Source organism: Cyprinodon tularosa, unplaced genomic scaffold (assembly GCF_016077235.1).
Source record: "Cyprinodon tularosa strain WSP-4 unplaced genomic scaffold, ASM1607723v1 ctg160, whole genome shotgun sequence".
NCBI classification, from domain to species: Eukaryota; Metazoa; Chordata; class Actinopteri; order Cyprinodontiformes; family Cyprinodontidae; genus Cyprinodon; species Cyprinodon tularosa.
In genome coordinates, this window is record NW_024038438.1 from 328,582 (window position 1) to 349,177 (window position 20,596).

At 38.8% G+C, this 20,596-nt stretch overlaps 1 protein-coding gene across 1 annotated transcript; it reads left to right on the forward strand.

Annotated features, from left to right (window-relative positions):
- The first annotated feature begins 857 nt into the window (after positions 1–857).
- On the forward strand, positions 858–19,098 carry cep41 (centrosomal protein 41). The gene is made up of 11 exons (XM_038280461.1): positions 858–966; positions 1,249–1,312; positions 4,286–4,333; positions 6,428–6,489; positions 6,682–6,754; positions 6,827–6,971; positions 10,571–10,734; positions 10,814–10,881; positions 10,977–11,091; positions 15,299–15,514; positions 18,397–19,098. Exons 1-11 carry the CDS (start codon positions 934–936, stop codon positions 18,513–18,515), a joined length of 1,107 nt encoding a protein of 368 aa, XP_038136389.1. The 5' UTR covers positions 858–933; the 3' UTR covers positions 18,516–19,098.
- Positions 19,099–20,596: the final 1,498 nt, after the last annotated feature.

Sequence of the window (20,596 nt, forward strand, 5' to 3'; positions counted from 1 at the left end):
AAACTCACGGTCAATACTGATATAATATATAATATATCAGATATACTAATATACTGATCCAACAGGAAAATTAACGAGCAAAACATCCATATTTTCTAAATAAAGACAAACTATACTTTCCTATAGCCTTTACTAACAAAAAGACAAATATATTCAAACATCCGTGCTCACTGCTCTCTAGATAAAACGTATAGTGGATAAAATTCTTTCAGGTTTGAGTTTTGGGTGAACATCTTTTCCATTGTCATTACTCACCTACTTTCATCAATAATCATTCTGCATAAAATTGATATTTACAAATACTAATATCTACATAAATTGATTAATACGTTTTAATTTAATAGTTATATATTTATGATTTCACTGAAGACTCCTAGATGACTTGCAGAGACGCATCATTTTCTCTTTACCACATAAAACACAAAATCTATTTCTGCTTTAATTTTGTACTTATCATCTTTAATGTTAGTATATTGATGTGCATAATTAACCGCAGTGTATTTGTTGTCAAACAATTGTTAATATATAAAAAATTAGAATGTTTTGAATATTCCAGCTGAGAGTATTACTGTTGCCATCATCTATATTAGAGGGAAATAAATAGGGGTGGACACCACTCTTCAAATAAAAATAAATAAATAAAATTTTTTTTGTGATCAACAAAGTCAAAATAAAACAAAGCCATTAAATATTAATGAAAGTTTTAAATCCTACTGTACGTAACCTATGACTCCTATAGACCGATGCTACCTGAATGCCGCACGACATGAAGTGGGAGGGGGCGTCTTTCGCTGCCTAGCAACTGTTTCGACCCTTGAGGGTGGTAAACGACGCAGATTCGGCTTCTCTAATTGGCTTCTTGAAAGGAAGCAGCGTATCAGCGTCGGCCTTACTAAACGAGGAAGCAGCTGTTTAGTATTGGGATTTGAAAAGATGTCGTTGACGCGGGGCATCGGTAAAGACGAGGTAAATCGGAGATTATTGCCTTTCGATACAGCAAAAGCATAGAATTGGCAGTCTAAGCTCTGCTTTATATGCTCCAACCCTGCAATATAACGGCACGCAGAAATAGACAATGTAGCTAGGCAAGGATGCTAACAAGTTAGCGAGGTTATGTTTCCATATCAACCCGGGGAAGCTTACTGTTAAAATGTTGGATTTCCGTGGAAAATAATCCGTTAGGATTTGTAGCTAGTCAGAATATAAATGAATGGGTAAATAAAAACAACGTTTCTTTCTTTCATACAGTACATGAAGAAAAGAATACCCAGAAATACAAAGTATGACCACATCAAAACGAAGCTGGACACAGGTAGGTTTACTTGCTGCAAAGCAGAATGCCTTTTCTCTGAACTATATCGATGCTGCGGAAGGAAAAAGTGAAAATCTTATTATTTCAAAGCTTCTAAATGATTCCCCTCTGACCATAACAAAGCAGAATCCGTGCTCAGTGTTTTAGTGGAACATAAAATCATAATGATAAATCAGTGTAAACCACATCTGGTTCTCTCTCTCTGGCAGAGGTTTGCTCTTTCAAGGTCCCATTGCAGCAGGTTTTATGTGTGTTAACACTGGACTTTGACTAGGCCATCTTTTATTTAGTTATTCTATAAAGCGCAGGTCTTCAACATTCTCCTGCAATTTTTTTCCACTAATTGAAATGTCTTTAAATACACAAAAACATGAATTCAACACACTGTACTAAACAGATAAATGGAGGCAGAAGATGACTCTCAGTCATCAATGCACACATTCAGAGACACACAGGTCCCATTAACCAGGAATCCGAATCAGAAATGCTTTAATAATCCCAGGGAGAAATTACTTTCGTTACATTACTCCAGTGGTTCTCAAACTTTTTCTGTCATTCCCCACTTTGGACAAGGGGGAATTTTCAAGCCCCGCCTGTCCCCATCGCCCCAACACAATGCTAATGAAATATTCAACAATCTTAAAATGTTCCAATTTTATTGAAGTAACAAGTAGTATCTAAATACAAATCTACATCAAATAACAGCAAGCTCAAAAATAAAGAAAATAAAAATGCAGCTGTGTCAAAATTTGTATCAAGCTCAAAGATAGAAAAAATTAAAGTGCCACTCTGCAATCTGTTAATAAAAGAAAAGAAGTGAAATCCATCTGGCAAGACAGGTCTATTTATCCCTGCATTAGTGGCTGCAATGAGCCTGTTTTGCATTGCAGTTTCTCAAAACGGGGTTGCAGGCTTGATACTGCCACTCTCAAGTCATGCTCAATGTTCTGCTGAGATCTGTATTTTGTTTTCATTGAAGCAGCAGCTGAAAAGCCCATCTCACAGAGATATGATGTGGCAAAGGGAAGAAGAATGCACACAGCTCTCTGCCCGATGAGTGGATACTCGCTCTCCACTCCTAACCAGAAACATGAACATGTGGCTGTGTGAATCAAACGCCGTTATTTATTTAAGATAAAATATTTCAAATTCAGTTATTTATGATCAACCTGCGCCGTCAATCCCGGCGCATGTGCGCTTTATTTGCAGTCTGGACGCAAAAGTTAAACATGCTGTGTCTCTGCTCTGACTGCAGCGCTGATAGGGACTCCTGCAATAGCGGGGGAGAACGGGGTTGGGACGGGGGAGGCGCCCCACGGCAGCACCTGCCGCTGGAGGACAAGAAAAGGAACGATACGTGCTTTCACGTAAGAGTCTCCAAAAGGCGCTAGATTTTTTTTTTTGAAAAAGAGTCGCTGGAGGGGTCTGAAATATAGCGACAAAGTCGCTGAGTTGGCAACACTGGGGCGCGAAAGTTTATTCTGTTACAAATAATATGCCGACGTCACGTCAATAATTATTTTGGCACTTCAGTTCCAGGGGAAATTTTTCTCATATCTAATGTTCTTTTAATTAGACTGCATGTAGGCTAGTAATGATTACTTTGTGGGTTTGATTGGTCTAAAAAGCGGCAACATACAGCTATAAGGACAGTTTGCTCTCACACATTCTACATTTATAGTCACACACACACACACACACACACACACACACCGGAACTTGGCGCGCCCCACCTGTCACGTCTCAATTCCCCATGGGTCGCGCCACACACTTTGAGAACCGCGGCATTACTCCATATGTAATAGAGTGACTATAGGACCAGTTTGATACACGATTTCATACAATATATATAATTAGGGGGTCCCCGCTCCATCTCGCCATCAGTTTGGCTCTGTATGTCTAAAAAACAGATTTTTTTTAGATAAATTATACAGGTTTTATTAATAGAGTGAGGAAGATGTGTATTTCAGCACCGTATTATTTTGCAAGTGCTCCCACTTAGAAATCATGGAGGGGTCTGAAACTGTCATCATAGATGCATGTCCACTTTGACAGACATAATCTAAAAAAAAAAATTCAGAAATCACAATATTTGCTTTTTTTTTTTTTTTTTTTTTTTTTTTTACTATTTATTTGTATGAAGCAGCTGCAAATAAAATAATTTTTTGGATTAGGATTTATTTTTCCAAAACTTGTGATTTTGTTGCAACAACAATGGAAGATAATTCCCTGCGTACTAAAGCCCATAACTAGCCCACATTACCACCTCTCCATCAGCTCCGAAGTCTTTAGGTTGACATCCTGTCAGTGTAATTCATCCAAAGTTGCATACTATATATATATATATATATATATATATATATATATATATATATATATATATATATATATATATATATTTGCATCAAATCTTTACAGTAAATTTGTTTTCAGACATCCATTCCTGGACAACGGCGGCCATCTTAAATGTCCAATTCTACTTGCCTTATTCAGCCTAGAATTATTAAAATTTTGTTATTTGTAATGGTCTTATATCCTTTTCCAAGTTGGCTAGGCAGCAACAGCAGTTTCATTGTTTGTTGTTTCTAATGTCATCTGCTTGGTGTTGAGTTAGCACAGCTTTAGCTCCAGACCATCAGATTGCTTCTAAACAGATGCCACAGCTGCTATTAATCAATAAATCCAATAAATCTGGTATTTTTTTTAGCTACAGCTTGCTGTTACAGCATCCAGAATGTGCTTTACTTTTCACCAAGTTTTCTACTTCATAAGTTATTTGAAGAATAGGAGGTAGTGGATTTGTTGTGTTCTTTGGTCTTTTGTTCAGATCTTTGTGGTAAAGACCAGATGATTTTCATCACGGCCTGATGAATAAAATCCTGGATTAGAATGAGAGGCCGCACTTTTTTCCTAGAGAAGATTTATGTCATCTTTTGGTCTCAGAAATATTAATTTCTTCTTTGTCACTTTTAGGATGCAGCAGAACGAAGTACATGGAAAGGCTGGAGGAGATTAGAAAAAGTAAGAAACCTTGTTACAACTAAAAGAGAAGAAAAAAGAAGTAAAAAAAAAAATTCTGAGAGGATTTAATGACAGAAGTTATCAGTATTTCACCCATTACCATAAAGGCAGTAGGCTAGCTTAAAGGGGCCCAGTCAAAGATTAATACAATAAAAAAACATGTGTTCATGTTAAAACATCGCAGTATACGGCAAGCATTTCGCCTCAAGTTTTACTCTGTCCTTTTTGAGCCTAAATAGAATTTTTGCAAAGGATATGATCAGCAGACACAAACATTGTGTCACGCCATGGCCATCTGCTGGCAGTACTCACTCAAGCATCCATCAATTTTACAGCCTTAAGATTAGTGGATAATTCGTTAGTTTGGCTGGGAGTACACCCTGGACAGGTCACCAGTCTGTTAAAGGGTAACGCAGAGACACACAACCATGCATACACACAGTTGCACCTCAGAACAGTCAGAACAGTGATGCAATGCAGCAAAAGGCATGGCCACTTGACAAAACAAAAGAAATGCTCATTTTAAGTCAGAACACAAAAATACTAATGTGTTTTGCATTTATTCATTTCAAATGGGGCTGCATGGTGGTTGTGATAGCCAAACCTATGGAGCCCTGATGATCTTCTCTGCTGTTCTCACCACTCTCCTCACTTTCTTCCAGTCTGAGGCGCTGCAGCCTCCACACCACACAGTGAGACAGCTGGTCAGAACGCTCTCTATGGTGCTTCTGTAGAAGGTGGGGAGGATGGGTGGGGGCAGGTGGGCTCTCCTTATCCTCTGCAGGAATTAAAAGCGCTTCTGTGGAGTTTTGACCAGTGAGGTGGTGTTAACAGTCCAGGTGAGGTTGTCTGTGATGTTCACCCCTAGGAATTTGGTGCTGCCGACCACCTGTATAGCTGAACTCTTGAATAGCAGTGGAACGCGGTTAGGCTGATTCTTACTGAAGTCGACTTTTCCTTCGCCTTCTCCACGTTCAGGATCAGGCTGTTTATTAATGCCTAAATTAACTTAAAATTTTGAAGCCGGCCAGCAAAATATGTTTGCTAACATTATTCTGGTGTGTGCAGTTTGTACCACATACCTGAAAAACACTGACATTTACGTCCAGCCGCCACAAAAACATCCAAAAAGCGACCGGGTCTGAGGCAGCTGCTGCTGGGGATTCCCAGTGACAGCGCACCGCCAGTAAAATAATATTTTAAGGCAGGATCGTAATCTTTTTGAACTGACTGCACAGACAATGTTTTGAGGTGGACTTTCTCACTTAAAAAGTTATTAAAACTACTTTTACCCAGTGATCATAGCAAATATAGAAAACGCCGCTCTCTGCCATTGAACACAGAAGCAGCAGAAGCATCAGACGTATACAAGCATCAGAAATTAAGCAGCAGACGCTTCTTTGCTGCTCAAATCTCATTCAGTATGAACGTAGCATTAGGCTAACTGGCATCTCATAATTATCCTTCGGTGTTAGTGTGTGTGTGTCTCTGTGTTCCCCTGCGACATACTGGCAACCTGTCCAACGTGTACCCCGCCTCGCCCTTAGACTGCTGGAGATAGACACCAGCCCCATCTCGACCCCGATGTAATAAGCGGGAGAAGATGGATGGATGGACGGATGGATGAGTTCAAAAGAAAACCTAACTACCTGAATGTATACTGACCCTTTAGTTCCTTCCTCAGTGAACACCAGTGTTCATATTGTAGTTTACGCACTACTTGTGTCTTAGCATATTTTTTTTATTTGCATCCAGCATTTGCACCAATTTTTCACACTTTTACTTGGACCTCTCCTCTTTCTTTTCACGCCTCTGCTTGATTTGCTAAGCTCCATTACCTCCTTGTTGCATACATACGCAGTATTATACCTCTGGTCATATGGTTTTCTTCAGGTTAATACTCTAAACAATTAAGTTTATTACAAGATTAGGGAAGCTAGTTACTAAATAATCAAAAGTTTATTAATTTTGTATGCATCCAGAGTGAGCTTATGGTGTAGAAGTTGGTAAAGTTAACTGGGCCCCTTAACATTGAGTCATAAAGGTTGTATGACTTATTGGACTAAAGTCGTGTATGTGTTTTATTTCTTTAAGACTACAGGTATCGAAAAGGGGAAATCTTCAAACGCTTAAAGGTGACAACTTTTGCACAGTTGGTAAGCATCAGTTAAAACTCTGCTAGCTCACAAAACTGTCAGAGTTTGGCGACTGAAGTAAGGCAGTGCAAACAAAACTGGATTCTTGTCTTTACTGAATGAGTTATGAGCTGCAGACAGATGGCGCTGTATAGCTTTTTTTTTCCTCTCAGATTCCTTTAAGTAGCATTCTTTCTCACGATTTCCACCCAGATCCTTCAAGTCGCTTCTTTTTCAGACGGGAGTTATTGCGAGGTAGATGACGAACGCACTAACACCCCACAAGGTAACGTCTCATGTCAACAGTAAATATCTTTGAGTTGGTAACAGTGCTGTAACGTTTTGAATGATTTTGCAGATGGTCTGTCAATCATCTCGGAGGCAGGCCTGGAAGGTGAATGTGAACGTGTCAGTGGCTCATCACTCCAGCTGCCTCTGTCAGACCGACTTTATGCAGGAGATGGCATGGATAACTGCCAAACGGCCAGGTCAACACTCCTCAGGTAACAAGAAACATGGCAAAAAGCTGTAATGGACACTTAGGGCCGGATTTATCAAGATCCAATTTTGCGTGCAGTAATTTGCGCTCGCAAACTGGAATTTTGCGTGTGGGGTTGAACCATGGTTTGTGGGTGATTTAACAAGAGGGATTGCGTAACTGGTTGCAGGTGCAAAACTGTTGGAGGTTTGCGGCAAAGTAGTTTGTAGTTTGTACAAACTAGTGCATTAAGAAATGTTAATCTTACAGTGACACCCCCACCCCCTCCAAAAAAAAAAAGGTGTTTTGTATTGGCCTGTAGAAAAATGCACGTACCAAATGGCTCACAAGAAGTGACTGTGGATTACTGCGCGTACGCATCCCCGCAGCATTGGCATGTTGCTCTACAGGCGCAGGGGGGAGGTCGGGGTTCTCCGTTAGGGCGTCAGGGCGACATGGCATTTAGAACGTCGGACAGCACTTCTGAAAAACGAGATTGGGAGATCCCAGCTCTCGCTGCAGCCGTACGCTGGAATGACCCAGATGCAAAAAAGTGCAATGTTGCAAGGAGTTTTGTGTTATCTGGTATTGCGTGGGTCCTCCTTGTGGCTGGCTCCAAATCCATTCGGAGTTCCCCCAACAGCTCCAAAATGGCAATGCTGGATAAACGATATGTTTTGATGATCGTTTCCTCGTTCATTCCAAAAATATTCACACGGAGTGAAAAAATGCGTTCTCTTCGTCTCCTTGCTTCATTTCGATGTCTCCTTCTTGCGACAATAACCGCTGCCATGTGTGCGCAATTACGCATACAGACTATTTGCACCTTCTTTTGAAACATGTTAAATATAGAGTCAGATACCGTTAGCAAAATTGCTTTCAGGTTTGATAAATCACTTTGCGAGTGCTAAATTAATATATTTACATGTTCTCCTCCCAAAAGACGCACTTTTGCGTGTAAACGCCCCATATTGCATATTCATTGCAGAAAAAGTACTAAATGGATAAGAGGCGCTATTTAGCACGTTTTAAAGACCAAATCCTTTTAGCACGCTGTTGATAGATCAGTTTGTACATTTTTTAGCGTGCGCAGTGAAATGGCTCACGTTTTTATACACGCAAACCTTTGATAGATCCGGCCCCTATAGGTCTATGCAGGGTGACTATCATTGTGGATTAGGAGTATGGCTGAATGATTTGGTCCAAATTACAAAATCAGAGATATTAAATTCAGAAATTCCAGGGAACTCCACAACGTCTCAATCTGCTAATCCATCTGCTATCAGATTCCTAAACACAAAGGGATGCTGGTTCATTTGGGGATTGTGTAATGAAACCAGTTTCTTCCAGTGGCACTGAACCTGGAAGTAACAGGTTTAACTCACACTCACCAAATGGCTAAAAGCTAGACAATGGTGCTTTAATACAATTAAAGTATTCTATTATGGGCCAAAAAGAAAAGCTTAAGGCTCCGTCCACACGAAGTCAAACCCTGGCCTAAACGCACAAATTTTTCACCAAACCAGCCTCTCATCCATACGAAGCCGGCGTTTCGGGGTCTGTAAACGATCCTTTTTTTATTCAGCCTTCAGAGTGGGAAGATTTTGAAACGCCGTTTTCGCGTTTCCATCTTTAAGGTCTGACCGCATTTTTTTTTTTACACGCATGCGTCATAGCGTCGCCTCTAAACACGCATGCGCGACACAGTATCACAACAACAATGGCGCCGTACTGTGTTGAATGGTTGCTGCTCATGCTACTCGCCCTGCTGTCGGGCTTACAACAGAATCATCTTCTTCTGGAATATCTCCAGGAAGAACAGAGCAATATAGACGACATAGTTCATCACCTCAATTTGACTGAACCATGAAAATGGACCCGCATGGCCATTTTCCGGTTTGGTTGTTGTATAAATATTACTGCGCATGCCCAACATTTCGTTGCCTGTTTTCGCCTATTTTTTCAAATTTTGTTTTACATTATTTCATAATGATAACAAACAAAAGCCTGAAAAAAACATAGTTCACAATATATATTAATGATTAAAAAAACAAATCTGTAAAAAAATAAAGAAAAAAACAGCCAACTTGCTCTGAAAGTATTTTTGGTTTGATTGAAACATTTCTTTAAAATTTTTATTTCTGGTTTGCGTTCTCTTTTTAAAAGAATTTAAATTCACAAAATGCTAACCAAATAATTTTCTTTGGGGGGGGTGGGTTGTTTTTTGTTCTTGCTTGTTACATAATGGAACAAACTTCACTCCATACACTCAGCCTAACATGTTGTCTTCCTTTAAAGCCTCCATAAACTCTACACCTTGTCTGCAGAACAACGTCTCATTTTTGTCCCACAGGGCATTGCCCTTCCCAACAACTGAATTTCACAATGACCCATCTCAGTCGCTTCTCAAAAGCTGCGCTTTCTCACCTGTATGTCTTCCTGCCTCACCTAGAAAGTGGGTCTCAGGAGTGTAACTCTATCTGACACCTTGGAGACGGTGGCTGACTGAGCCTGCATGATGGCAGAGCACTTCTGTTACTGTCACTTTGTGTGGAGCATGTGGGGGTGGGTGGCATGTTCCATCAAAAGGCACTCCACTACTCCTGTCTGCACACTCAAAACAGTGCCCTCTGGTGGCATTATATAAATGTTATCCAGTCGTGGGATGCAGTCTGAAAAAAATACACACGCAGAATTAAACCTTAAATTTAAAATTCTCTGTTTCTACCAGAGAAATTGGGTATTTATGTTTATTGTATTTCCTTAAATTTAACATTAATACCAGCTTTATGTCAGCTGTATTTAATGATGCATATATGGACAACTGTATTATCCACACGTGAGCCTTATTTTTACTGCTACTCATGTCCTGCTGGCTTTATGGCTGTTTGCTTCAGCAACTGAATATAGTCTGATCTAATTCAACCCCTTGCTGCTCTGGCTGCATGTTTAGCGCTGTTCTCCTGCTAGACATACAGCTAATTTTTATTTAAGGACCTTCTCCCACATCAAGTAGCATAAGTAAAGATATAGTGGAGGATTGTCTTTTCCAGCTGGTTCATCAAAATAAGTGGTCCTCCTAATTGTCAATCATTCTGATTATGTTTACGTAAGGCCGTCCTACGTGCTCGTCCCCATTCTCACTATGTGAGTCTGACATAGTGGAAAAATTGCAAATCTTCTTTTGGAAAGTAAGCTTGTATGAGCGATGCAAAAAGCAACTTTTAAACAGAGCGAACACAAGGAGAAATGGGCTCATGCAGGCTCTCGCAATTATTTAATAGGCGTTCCCTCTCAGGAGAGGGTACAAAGTTGTTCATGTGCAGGGTGGGTCTTTTCAAAAATTCTCGACTATACCTTTAATCTCTCATTTTAACCCTGACCAGTGTTTCCTATCCCTGCTAAAGAAGCAGCATGTAGTTTCAGCTAACAGGGTCCCCCACACCAGTGGAGCACAGCCCTCACCTCTGGTTCCTGTTCTAAATGCGTAATCAAAGCACTGTTTCAGCCTGTCCTCCCAGAAACCTGTTAATCACACATTTATTTGATTCAAGTTGCCGCGTTTCTGCATGTAACAAAATGCTGTGAGGCTAAAGAGCCTCTGACTGTATGGTTTCTGCCCAGTGTTATTAATGGAGTGGGAGAGCTGAACATGGAAGAGGAGCCTCAGCAGAAAGCAGAGTCTGTTTCCAGCCCCATACCCACAGAGACGCCCTACCCAGACTGCCCCTACCTGCTGCTGGACGTGCGTGAGCGCGATCAGTATGACTCCTGCCACATCATTAGCGGTGGGTGGTGTAAGAAAAATGTCTGCTTATCAAACCTGTCATAAAGCCCTAATGCTTTACCCATTCATCTTTGACACAGCTCACAGTTTCCCCATGGCCATGCTGTCCAGAACCATGAATCCGTACACCAAAGAAGTGCTGGAATATGTATCCTTTTGAAAAACGCTACAGCTTGTTTGGTTATTGTTGTTTTCTTCCCTTTTTTATGTTACTAGCTATTTAATATCTTAACTAGTCTGCAGAAAAACGCTTTGGGAAAGATCATCATTGTTTATGACGAAGATGAAAGGATAGCCAGCGTGGCAGCCACCACCATGTGTGAGCGGGGATTTGAGAATCTCTTCATGCTCTGTGGGGGTAAGATGTGGGATTTCTACTGAGTATTTTGCTCCTTTGTTGTTGTAAGCAAAGAACATATTTTCTTAATGGTAATTTGAAAAGAAAATGCAATCCAGAAATAAATCTTTGACTTTTTTTTTTTTATCTAAAAAGATTTTTCTAAAAAGAAAACTTTGTTTTCTCAGATTTACATTTTCATTTTTTTTCCAAATTCCTTTTTTATATTTCTTTTTTTCAATCTATTTTTTTCAGACAAACTATTTATAAGGTTTATTATACACTCACCGGCCACTTTATTAGGTACCCCATGCTAGTAACGGGTTGGACCCCCTTTTGCCTTCAGAACTGCCTCAATTCTTCGTGGCATAGATTCAACAAGGTGCTGGAAGCATTCCTCAGGGAGTTTGGTCCATATTGACATGATGGCATCACACAGTTGCCGCAGATTTGTCGGCTGCACATCCATGATGCGAATCTCCCGTTCCACCACATCCCAAAGATGCTCTATTGGATTGAGATCTGGTGACTGCGGAGGCCATTTGAGTACAGTGAACTCATTGTCATGTTCAAGAAACCAGTCTGAGATGATTCCAGCTTTATGACATGGCGCATTATCCTGCTGAAAGTAGCCATCAGAAGTTGGGTACATTGTGGTCATAAAGGGATGGACATGGTCAGCAACAATAATCAGGTAGGCTGTGGCGTTGCAACGATGCTCAATTGGTACCAAGGGGCCCAAAGAGTGCCAAGAAAATATTCCCCACACCATGACACCACCACCACCTGCCTGAACCGTTGATACAAGGCAGGATGGATCCATGCTTTCATGTTGTAGACGCCAAATTCTGACCCTACCATCCGAATGTCGCAGCAGAAATCGAGACTCATCAGACCAGGCAACGTTTTTCCAATCTTCTATTGTCCAATTTCGATGAGCAGTTTCCTGTTCTTAGCTGAAAGGAGTGGCACCCGGTGTGGTCTTCTGCTGCTGTAGCCCATCTGCCTCAAAGTTCGACGTACTGTGCGTTCAGAGATGCTCTTCTGCCCACCTTGGTTGTAACGGGTGGTTATTTGAGTCACTGTTGCCCTTCTATCAGCTCCAACCAGTCTGGCCATTCTCCTCTGGCATCAACAAGGCATTTCCGCCCACAGAACTGCCGCTCACTGGATGTTTTTTCTTTTTCGGAACCATTCTCTGTAAACCCTAGAGATGGTTGTGCGTGAAAATCCCAGTAGAGCAGCAGTTTCTGAAATACTCAGACCAGCCCTTCTGGCACCAACAATCATGCCACGTTCAAAGTCACTCAAATCACCTTTCTTCCCCATACTGATGCTCGGTTTGAACTGCAGGAGATTGTCTTGACCATGTCTACATGCCTAAATGCACTGAGTTGCTGCCATGTGATTGGCTGCTTAGAAATTAAGTGTTAACGAGCAGTTGGACAGGTGTACCTAATAAAGTGGCCGGTGAGTGTATGTCTAAAGATATATCCCCCCCCCAAATTTTCTTTTTGGTTTAGTTTTATGGATTGCATTCTTTTTAAGTTTCGTTTCACAGATCACTTTCTCTTCACCTAAAGCCAAATACAGTGACGCAAACATTTACCAATAAAAGTGTGGTTGCTAACGTCCACAGTGTCCTCCCTTCGGAAGAAAGCCCGCACCCAGATGTGAGGGGAAGGTGATCTGATAAACTCTTCTGAAAAACAAAAATGTGAAAATGTAAAATCTTAAAAAAAAAAAAAAAAGAAAAGAAATAGTTTGAAAAACTAAATCTGAGAAAACTAAAAATTTACCCTCAAAGACTTTTTATTTTATTTTTAAGACATCTTTCAAAGGTTCATTCCTGATCTATTTTTATATTTGTTTTTTCAGATTTCAATTTGAAAAAAAAACATTTTCTTTCATTACAACAATAATTGAATAAATTCACTCTATAGTTTTTCTTTTGTTTGTATTTTCACTCAAACCTTCCTTTTAGTGACTCGTACACTGTTAATTTTTTCAAAAACATAAAATTGGAGGGGGATATATAGTATTCAAAAGCAAAAGGTTATCCATAAATAAACACTAAAACAAACTTTTGTTTCAAAGTCAGCAGGCAGTCCTTTGCATATTGTCACTCTGACACTGAATTAAAGCATTGCTTGTCCACAGCCCTCAGGGGATCCTACAACTGCTTAATGTAATATTGTATGAATTTGGGATTTCAAAATGTGACTAAAAGTGCATTTTTTTTAAAGTTGCCTTGTGTAGCAACATCCCTGATGTATTTTGTAATAATTTTTGTAATATTATTTACTGTAATAACATTCTGACGTCTTGTGGTGATCATTACAAAATGCTTCTGTTCCTCTTTTTCAAAACGGATATAAATAAGGTGAAGCAGTATTTAGTTATCAATCCACTAATCCCAAACTACAATAAAAAAAGTCATGTTTAGGAACTTTAAAATTAATATATTTTTTTCTAAATCTATCAAAGTCATGTAATTTAGTTGCTTATTTACCTTTATTCCCATGGCACGAATATCACATTAACTGTTGTTTTTTTTGTTTTTCCAATACATCGACTACCAAATCAAACTTTGTAGTCAGATTAACAAAAGCTAAATATTCCACTGAAGCAAAGGATCTGAAATTTCTTTACAAACTGCAAAGCACAAATAAAAATTAAAAGTTAAATATTCACCGCCAATATGAGGAATGTTAGAAGTCCTCCATACAGGAGATCAAATGGTGAGGGAAGCCTTTTTGTGACTTTGAGATGACATCCAGCTGTTTATGGAGAATTGGAGAATTTAGATGCAGAAATCATTGGAATTGTTAAGAAAAATCCACCATGCACTTCTTAAAACCGAAGCTCAATGTAATAATGTTTCTAAATATGCGGTGTTACAGATCCAAAGATTCTCTGTTTATTTTGGGCTCTTGCTTGGCCTTTCAGAACATAAACATTCTTCCAGTGTTTGTTTTTTTGTGTGCGTTTTTTTTAATATGTTTGCCACCTGATTTCCTCAGATTAAATGGAGATATTTATCATTTCCCTCTAGTTTTGAAAACCAGAAGAGTTTTTTTTTCCTATGAGCATCATACTCCTACCACTTAGTAACCTGTGAACCCTTATATCTAATATGTAGTTTATTTAGAAATTGGAGTAATTGATCAATCGATGTTATGATTCCAATAAAACATTGCATCAAATATTTGGAAAATTTTTGCCTAAAGACATTCATTTAAAATGGTGCAAAAGTCAGCTGCAGATCGCATTCATAAATCCAAGTCAGTCATAATGACTTACTTTTTTTATGCAAGAAAAAAATTGATTTGTACAGTGAGAAATAAATGGCCATGAAGTAAAATATGTATTTAATATTTACTAATAATGTAAGTTGGAGTTTTCTATTTACAACAGAAATATTACCTGTTTACAATCTCTAATCATGGCCCTTTTGGGCTTCCATAAATTAATCCTATAAAGATTTCTTCTTGTGGGAAACGTTTTGATTTTAGCTTTTAGTGGTCCAGCTTCTTTGATCCATTTAACTTACCTCTAGCCTAAACCTGCAGGCGCTGCAGGGGAGGAGCCTCATGTCATTTCTGACCAAATGACTTAATCTCACTAAGATAAACAACAGATCCCTGTTTGTTTGTTTTTAAGCACCATAAAAGCTCTAACAATTGCTGATGACAGCCTGTATAGAGCCAGATGTCTGTAGATAAAAGTGATCTGAAGTTGAGCTAGACCTACAGTGGAGAGAAGACTCTAAATGTTAGCACATTCACTGGGAGATATTTCCTTTTGCAATAAAAGTAAGACGGTTTTCCTGTCTTAAATTTTACTAGGTCAGATTAAAGTCAGTCGATCATTCAGCACATTTTTTTTTCCACAAAACTCTGAGTTTGCAAATTCAACCTTCCAGGAAATGATCTGGCAGTTTTCTCCACCACATTCACAGAGAAGCCTTTTTAGTGATGAATGTTAAGGTGAGAAGCAGGAACCTTATTCCTGTTTGTTTGTTGGTGTCTCTGCCACATCGTTTACCTCCTGAATCACTGTGTTCTTTTTCATTAAGGTACTCAATATGTCAATATTTTTTAAATTCCTGTTTTGTGGTTGTTTTTAATAATTCAATTTAGCGAACTAATCCAACTTCAAAGAGATATTTCCAGTCAGCAATGCTCATATTTAAGATCCACAACCTTCCTCTGTCCTCCTCTCCAAGGTCTTAGAGTAATCGCCCAGAAGTTTCCAAGCGGGATGACGACAGGCTGCATCCCAGCATCATGCCTCTCCTCTCCTAACTCATCGAAGGGGAGGAAATGCTCTGTGGTCCAACAGTCAGCTCAAGCTGCCGAGAAACGTTGGAGGTTTACATCGGATGAGCTGGACAAGATCCAGGAGCAGCTGGATGAGATAACCGTCCCCAGTAACTCACAGAGTAAGAAATAACCCAGTCAGAAAGTAAAAAACGAAACAAAAAAATGGACAATTAGAAAGGTCTGTGCATTTTAATTGGGAATGATTTGTTATGGCTCTTTATTTTAACTCCCCATTTAATGTGTTTTCTTATTGTTCAGGCTGTGTTTCCACTGGGGCCCACATTGGTTATAATTTATAGAAACTGTCCCTGTATTTGCAGCCATGATTCTTTAATTATCATGTCTAATTTAGTCAGATCTAGAACAATATATTTAAAGTTAAAGCCATGTTATCTGACATTTTTTTCTATATATGCCAGTTACTCACTCTTGTTGCATAGAAAGTTTTTATGACATATTGTGGTTTTCTGCTGGCCAAGTATTTGTTTTAGTTTTTTTAAGTTTATTTTTTATTTTTTAGTAAATGTAGCCGTTGTGTGTACATTTACCATTACATCATGTGACCAGGATTACAGCACTTCTCATTTATGCATTTGGTCAACAAGTCGAAGCAATAAAGGCGGGCAACTGTGGAGCTCTCAGTGTAGCTGTGAAAAAAGAAAAAAATCAAGATCAAGTTTAAAAAGAAGCAAGATGATGTTTGATTCCAAAAGGGATCAAACTTGAGTTATGTTAAGAAAACAGTCGGAATTTTGAATTTCACTAAAACTCAGGATGTGCTCTGATGTCTGTGAAGTTGATAGATTATGATAGATAGATTTAGTACATATCCTTGCTAATAGTGCTACTGATGTTAGCAATGCATCTACAAGCTGTAGGTTTTCTGCAAGGCATTACAACATGATCAGGAGTTACTGGCCACCATCTGGTTTCTGGTAGTTCAGAAGTACTGCCAGTAGGTCAGCTCATTGCACCCGGTGCTGTGCTTCTGTTTAGGCTCAAAAAGGAAGATAGCTTTAAATATATAACTTTATTTTATCATAAACTGGATTTTCCTTTTGAAATAGGCATATAACATGACTTTGTACGAAAGAAGCTGAAGCTGGTAACCGGATCTGACTTTTGTGAAGAGCTATGAACTGTTGCATCAAAGCTCATCCAGTAGGCTAACAAACAATCTAGCCGTCTCTTTCAGGGGACAGACTAGTTGCTGGAGTAAACTGTCCAGTTTCTAACATTATGCCAAAATAAACTCCTCCATTATATTGAATTACCTTACCTGACCAGCAGAAAGCCTGAAAGATGTGAGTCATCGGCACAGATGTATTTATCGTATATTTCCTTTGTTCTTTTTGTTGTTTGTTGTAAGTTCCGATAGTTCTCCATTATAACAGAAAGTAGAAGGAAGAATGATCTGTGGGTTTTTTTTGCCAGTTTTATAAACTCCTCTGGCACCTTCAGAACATTTTCAATTACAGGTAAAACTCACAAGGCTGGCAAGTTTGTCTCCTTTCAGCTACTCTGATGAAAAATGGTGTCCCAACAAGGCATCTCCCATTGGCTGCACCACCCTTTATGTATCTAAAAAGTACTCAATCTGAGCTATGACAAAGCTTTCAATTTTGATTTGATGTCATTAGACTTTAGAAGAGTTGATATATCATTAAAGCAATTCTTGATTTTTAAATTAAAAAGCCAAGTTTGTTTCTCACTGTCCCTTAAAAGAAAAGAGCTGCTCATTTTCAAACTAGAAACTATTACGAATGAGCTAATCTTCCATTTCTTACAGAAAAAGGAACCAATTGCTAAGTTGGGAAACTCACAAGCTAAATTGTTCTGAAATTGGAAAATGAGTTTATAAATTGTTATGATGATAATATTTTGGGTGTAAAAGAAGCTATAACTACCCCAAAGGATGAACATAAGAAAATGTGTCTTGCCCATGACTTGCACACAAAACTTTGTGGTGGAAGGTTGATACTGAACATTTCTGACTCACATGTACATCTATCAGATCATCTCTTTATGACCGTATTGTTATGTGTGCAGGCTGGTTGCCACTGATGTGTGTTTGGTGCCTTTGCAGGTATAAATGGACACAGTTCGGGCAGATTAGTGCACACATCTATTGTTTTATTGCTGTTGGGTGCGTGACTGATATCAGGTGCTATGCATGAATAATGTCAACAGAATGTAACAGAAAGTTAACAGGTATGTTGGATGCAACATGATTATTTTTATAATCCAGGACCCTGTTTATCAACCAATTAATAATCAGATGACAAAAGTTTCCTTAAAGATCTTTTTACAGAATTTAAACCAAGTGAAGCTTAAACTACAGTGAGGAAAATAAGTATTTGAACTCCCTGCTATGTTGCAAGTTATCACACTCCTTGGTTATCCTGGCTGTGTGCTTCGGATCATTGTCATGTTAGAAGACCCAGCCTCAATCCACCTTCAATGCTCTAACTGAGGGAAGGAGGTTGTTCCCCAAAATCTGGCAATACATGGCCCTGGTCATCCTCTCCTTAATGCAGTACAGTGCTGTATGTCGCCTGAGGATTTCTGGTTTTTAGATATTGAGTGTCATCAGGAATGCAAGGCTAAAGGCCTGTATTAATCGATGAATCCAATTAATAGTTCAAGCTCAACATGTTTGCAGTAGAATGTTTGTATTATGCTGCATCTGTGTGGTAATTTCCCCCTTTATCTATTTCATTAGATATTTGTCTCTTTCATTATGTGATGTCTTCGTCATACAGCTGGATAGAATATTGATAAACATAAAATAAACATTTACAGGGCAGTTTTTTGGTTAATTTCCATAATTTTTATCAGCATGTGTGTTGGTTGAAAAAAAAAATGTAATTCTTGCATTTCAGCTTGGACCAAAAAGAGACAATCCTTCTCTATCTGCTTTCACTTAATTTTCTAAAATCGAACTTAAACACCAGAGCTTTTTACCTTTTTGTTTTACTTTTTTTTTCTTCCTCCCCTGCAGGTCGCCTGTCCAGCCGCACATCATCCAGCAGCAGCCGGTCCATAGCTTCCAGTCGTCACAGCTCCTCCACAGCGGGGAGAAATGGCTCCAGGGCCCAGAGCAGTAGACCCTGGAAATAACACCTCTGCCAAACAACAACCATACCTCCATCAGAAAACATCCTCAGAATGTTTTGATGTAACCACTTCGTGGGTGGACATTGGCTACAGACATTTCACTACTTTTTGCGGTTGCCTAATTTCATCAACACTTTGGAAACACATTTACTTCGGATGAATCAGGTTCAGCTGATCAAATCCTGTTTTCATGCAGAAATGTTCTTTGCTGTGACCTTTGATGTGATTTTGCTGTTTAAATTGCTTCTCTGTATTCTAAGTTTTGCAGAGTGCCTGATCTGTTTTACTTTTAAAAAATCCATGCTTGCACTCAGATTTTAGTTTAAGTGACTCGTTCAGATTTGCTTTTTCTAAAATCCTTTTACTGAGGGGACCGAAGGCAATGCTGTGAATTTCTTTATCATATCAGATGTTTAATTAAAGCCTGGCTTGCCAGCTGTGTAAAATGTTTGTTTTTAGTGGCTTTTTTAACCAAACTAATTATTTACCATCGGTCTTGATGATCAGCAGTTTGAAATGTTTTTGTGGTTGGAAGTTTTGCAGAGTGCCTGATCTGTTTTACTTTAAAAAAAAAAAAAAAAAAAAAGGCATGCTTGCACTCAAATTTTACTTTAAGTGACTCGTTCAGATTTGCTTTTTCTAAACTCCTTTTACTGAGGGGACCAAAGGCAAAGCTGTGAATTTCTTTATCATATCAGATGTTTGATTAAAGCCTGGCTTGCTAGCTGTGTAAAATGTTTCAGTTTTTAGTGGCTTTTTTAACTAAATTAATTATTCACCATTGGCCTTGATCGGATAAGATCAGCAGCTGGAGATGTTTTTGTGGTTGAAAGTTTTGCAGTGCCTCATCTGTTTTAATTAAAAAAAGGCATGCTTGCAATCAGAGAAAAAACTGCAGATCAATTAAAACTACGGCATTGATCATCTGTGGCCTATCTGTTTTGTCCACTGCTGTCTGTTTATTTAAAAGAGAATGTCTTCACCCTTTTGTCACAATGAGTAATATTCAATTAACATGGAGTGGTTGAATAATTATGTTTGTAAATTAATGCTAAATCATTAGATTTTTTTTTTTGCAGGAATGGATGGATTTCTCGCTTAATAAACAGAATAAGAAAATCTATTGGGAAGGCTCTTATTTCAGCATTGATCATAATGTCTGGATGAGTTTTAGGATGTATTCCACCTTAACTAGTTTGCATAGATTTCGAACATCTTATCTAAACCTGTATGTTACAGCTCTGCAATCTTAAGGGATTGGAGGCCTAGTGGTTAGAGCAGTGCGCCAAAACCATGAGAAGTGTGCAAGTACCCAGTTCTATCCCCACAACCTGCACTCTGGGTCCCTGAGCAAGACCCTTAACCCTGATTGCTCTCCAGGTGCCGCACTGTTGCAGCCCACTGCTCCACAAAGGGACGGGTTAAGATGCATGAGTGAATTTCTTCTTTGTGAGATCAGTGATGTTTTATACCTTCATTTTCATTCAGAACAAGTTCTTATTTACAATTGCGGCCTCACAAGTAAATAAGAAAAAAACAAGAAAATTAGGAAAAGGGAAGTAGGACTAAAATAAATACATTAGTATTTATTCATCCAAAAAATGTGAAAAAAAAAATACAATCCAAAAATAAGGCTTTTTTAGATTAACTTTCCTGTTTTCTCTTTGAAACAATTTTTCATTGTTTTTTTATACATGTTTTATATTTTTAAATGTCGGATCTGAAGATAAAGCTCGTTAGATAAAGCTAGTTTAGACACCTTCTTTGCATTGGTGTCTATGTGTGGGGACAATCTCAGCTATGGATAAAGGGTGAGGACTGGAAATAATCCACTACCTGCAGTGTTATTTGTGCTGTTATGTGTGGATTTAGACTTTATTTCCTGAGAGAAGTTGGGCTGAGTGATAAAAGGTATTGTTTATCATAGGCAGTGTGTCGAAACTTAAAGACAGTTTCATTGCTGTTGGTTTAAATTTACTAGATGCACCATTTTATTGAAACAAGCACTCACCTCTTTTTGCTTCATCTCATTGTGTGATGGTGTACACACTACACAAAGGGAGCCACTTAAAGGTGGTGACAAA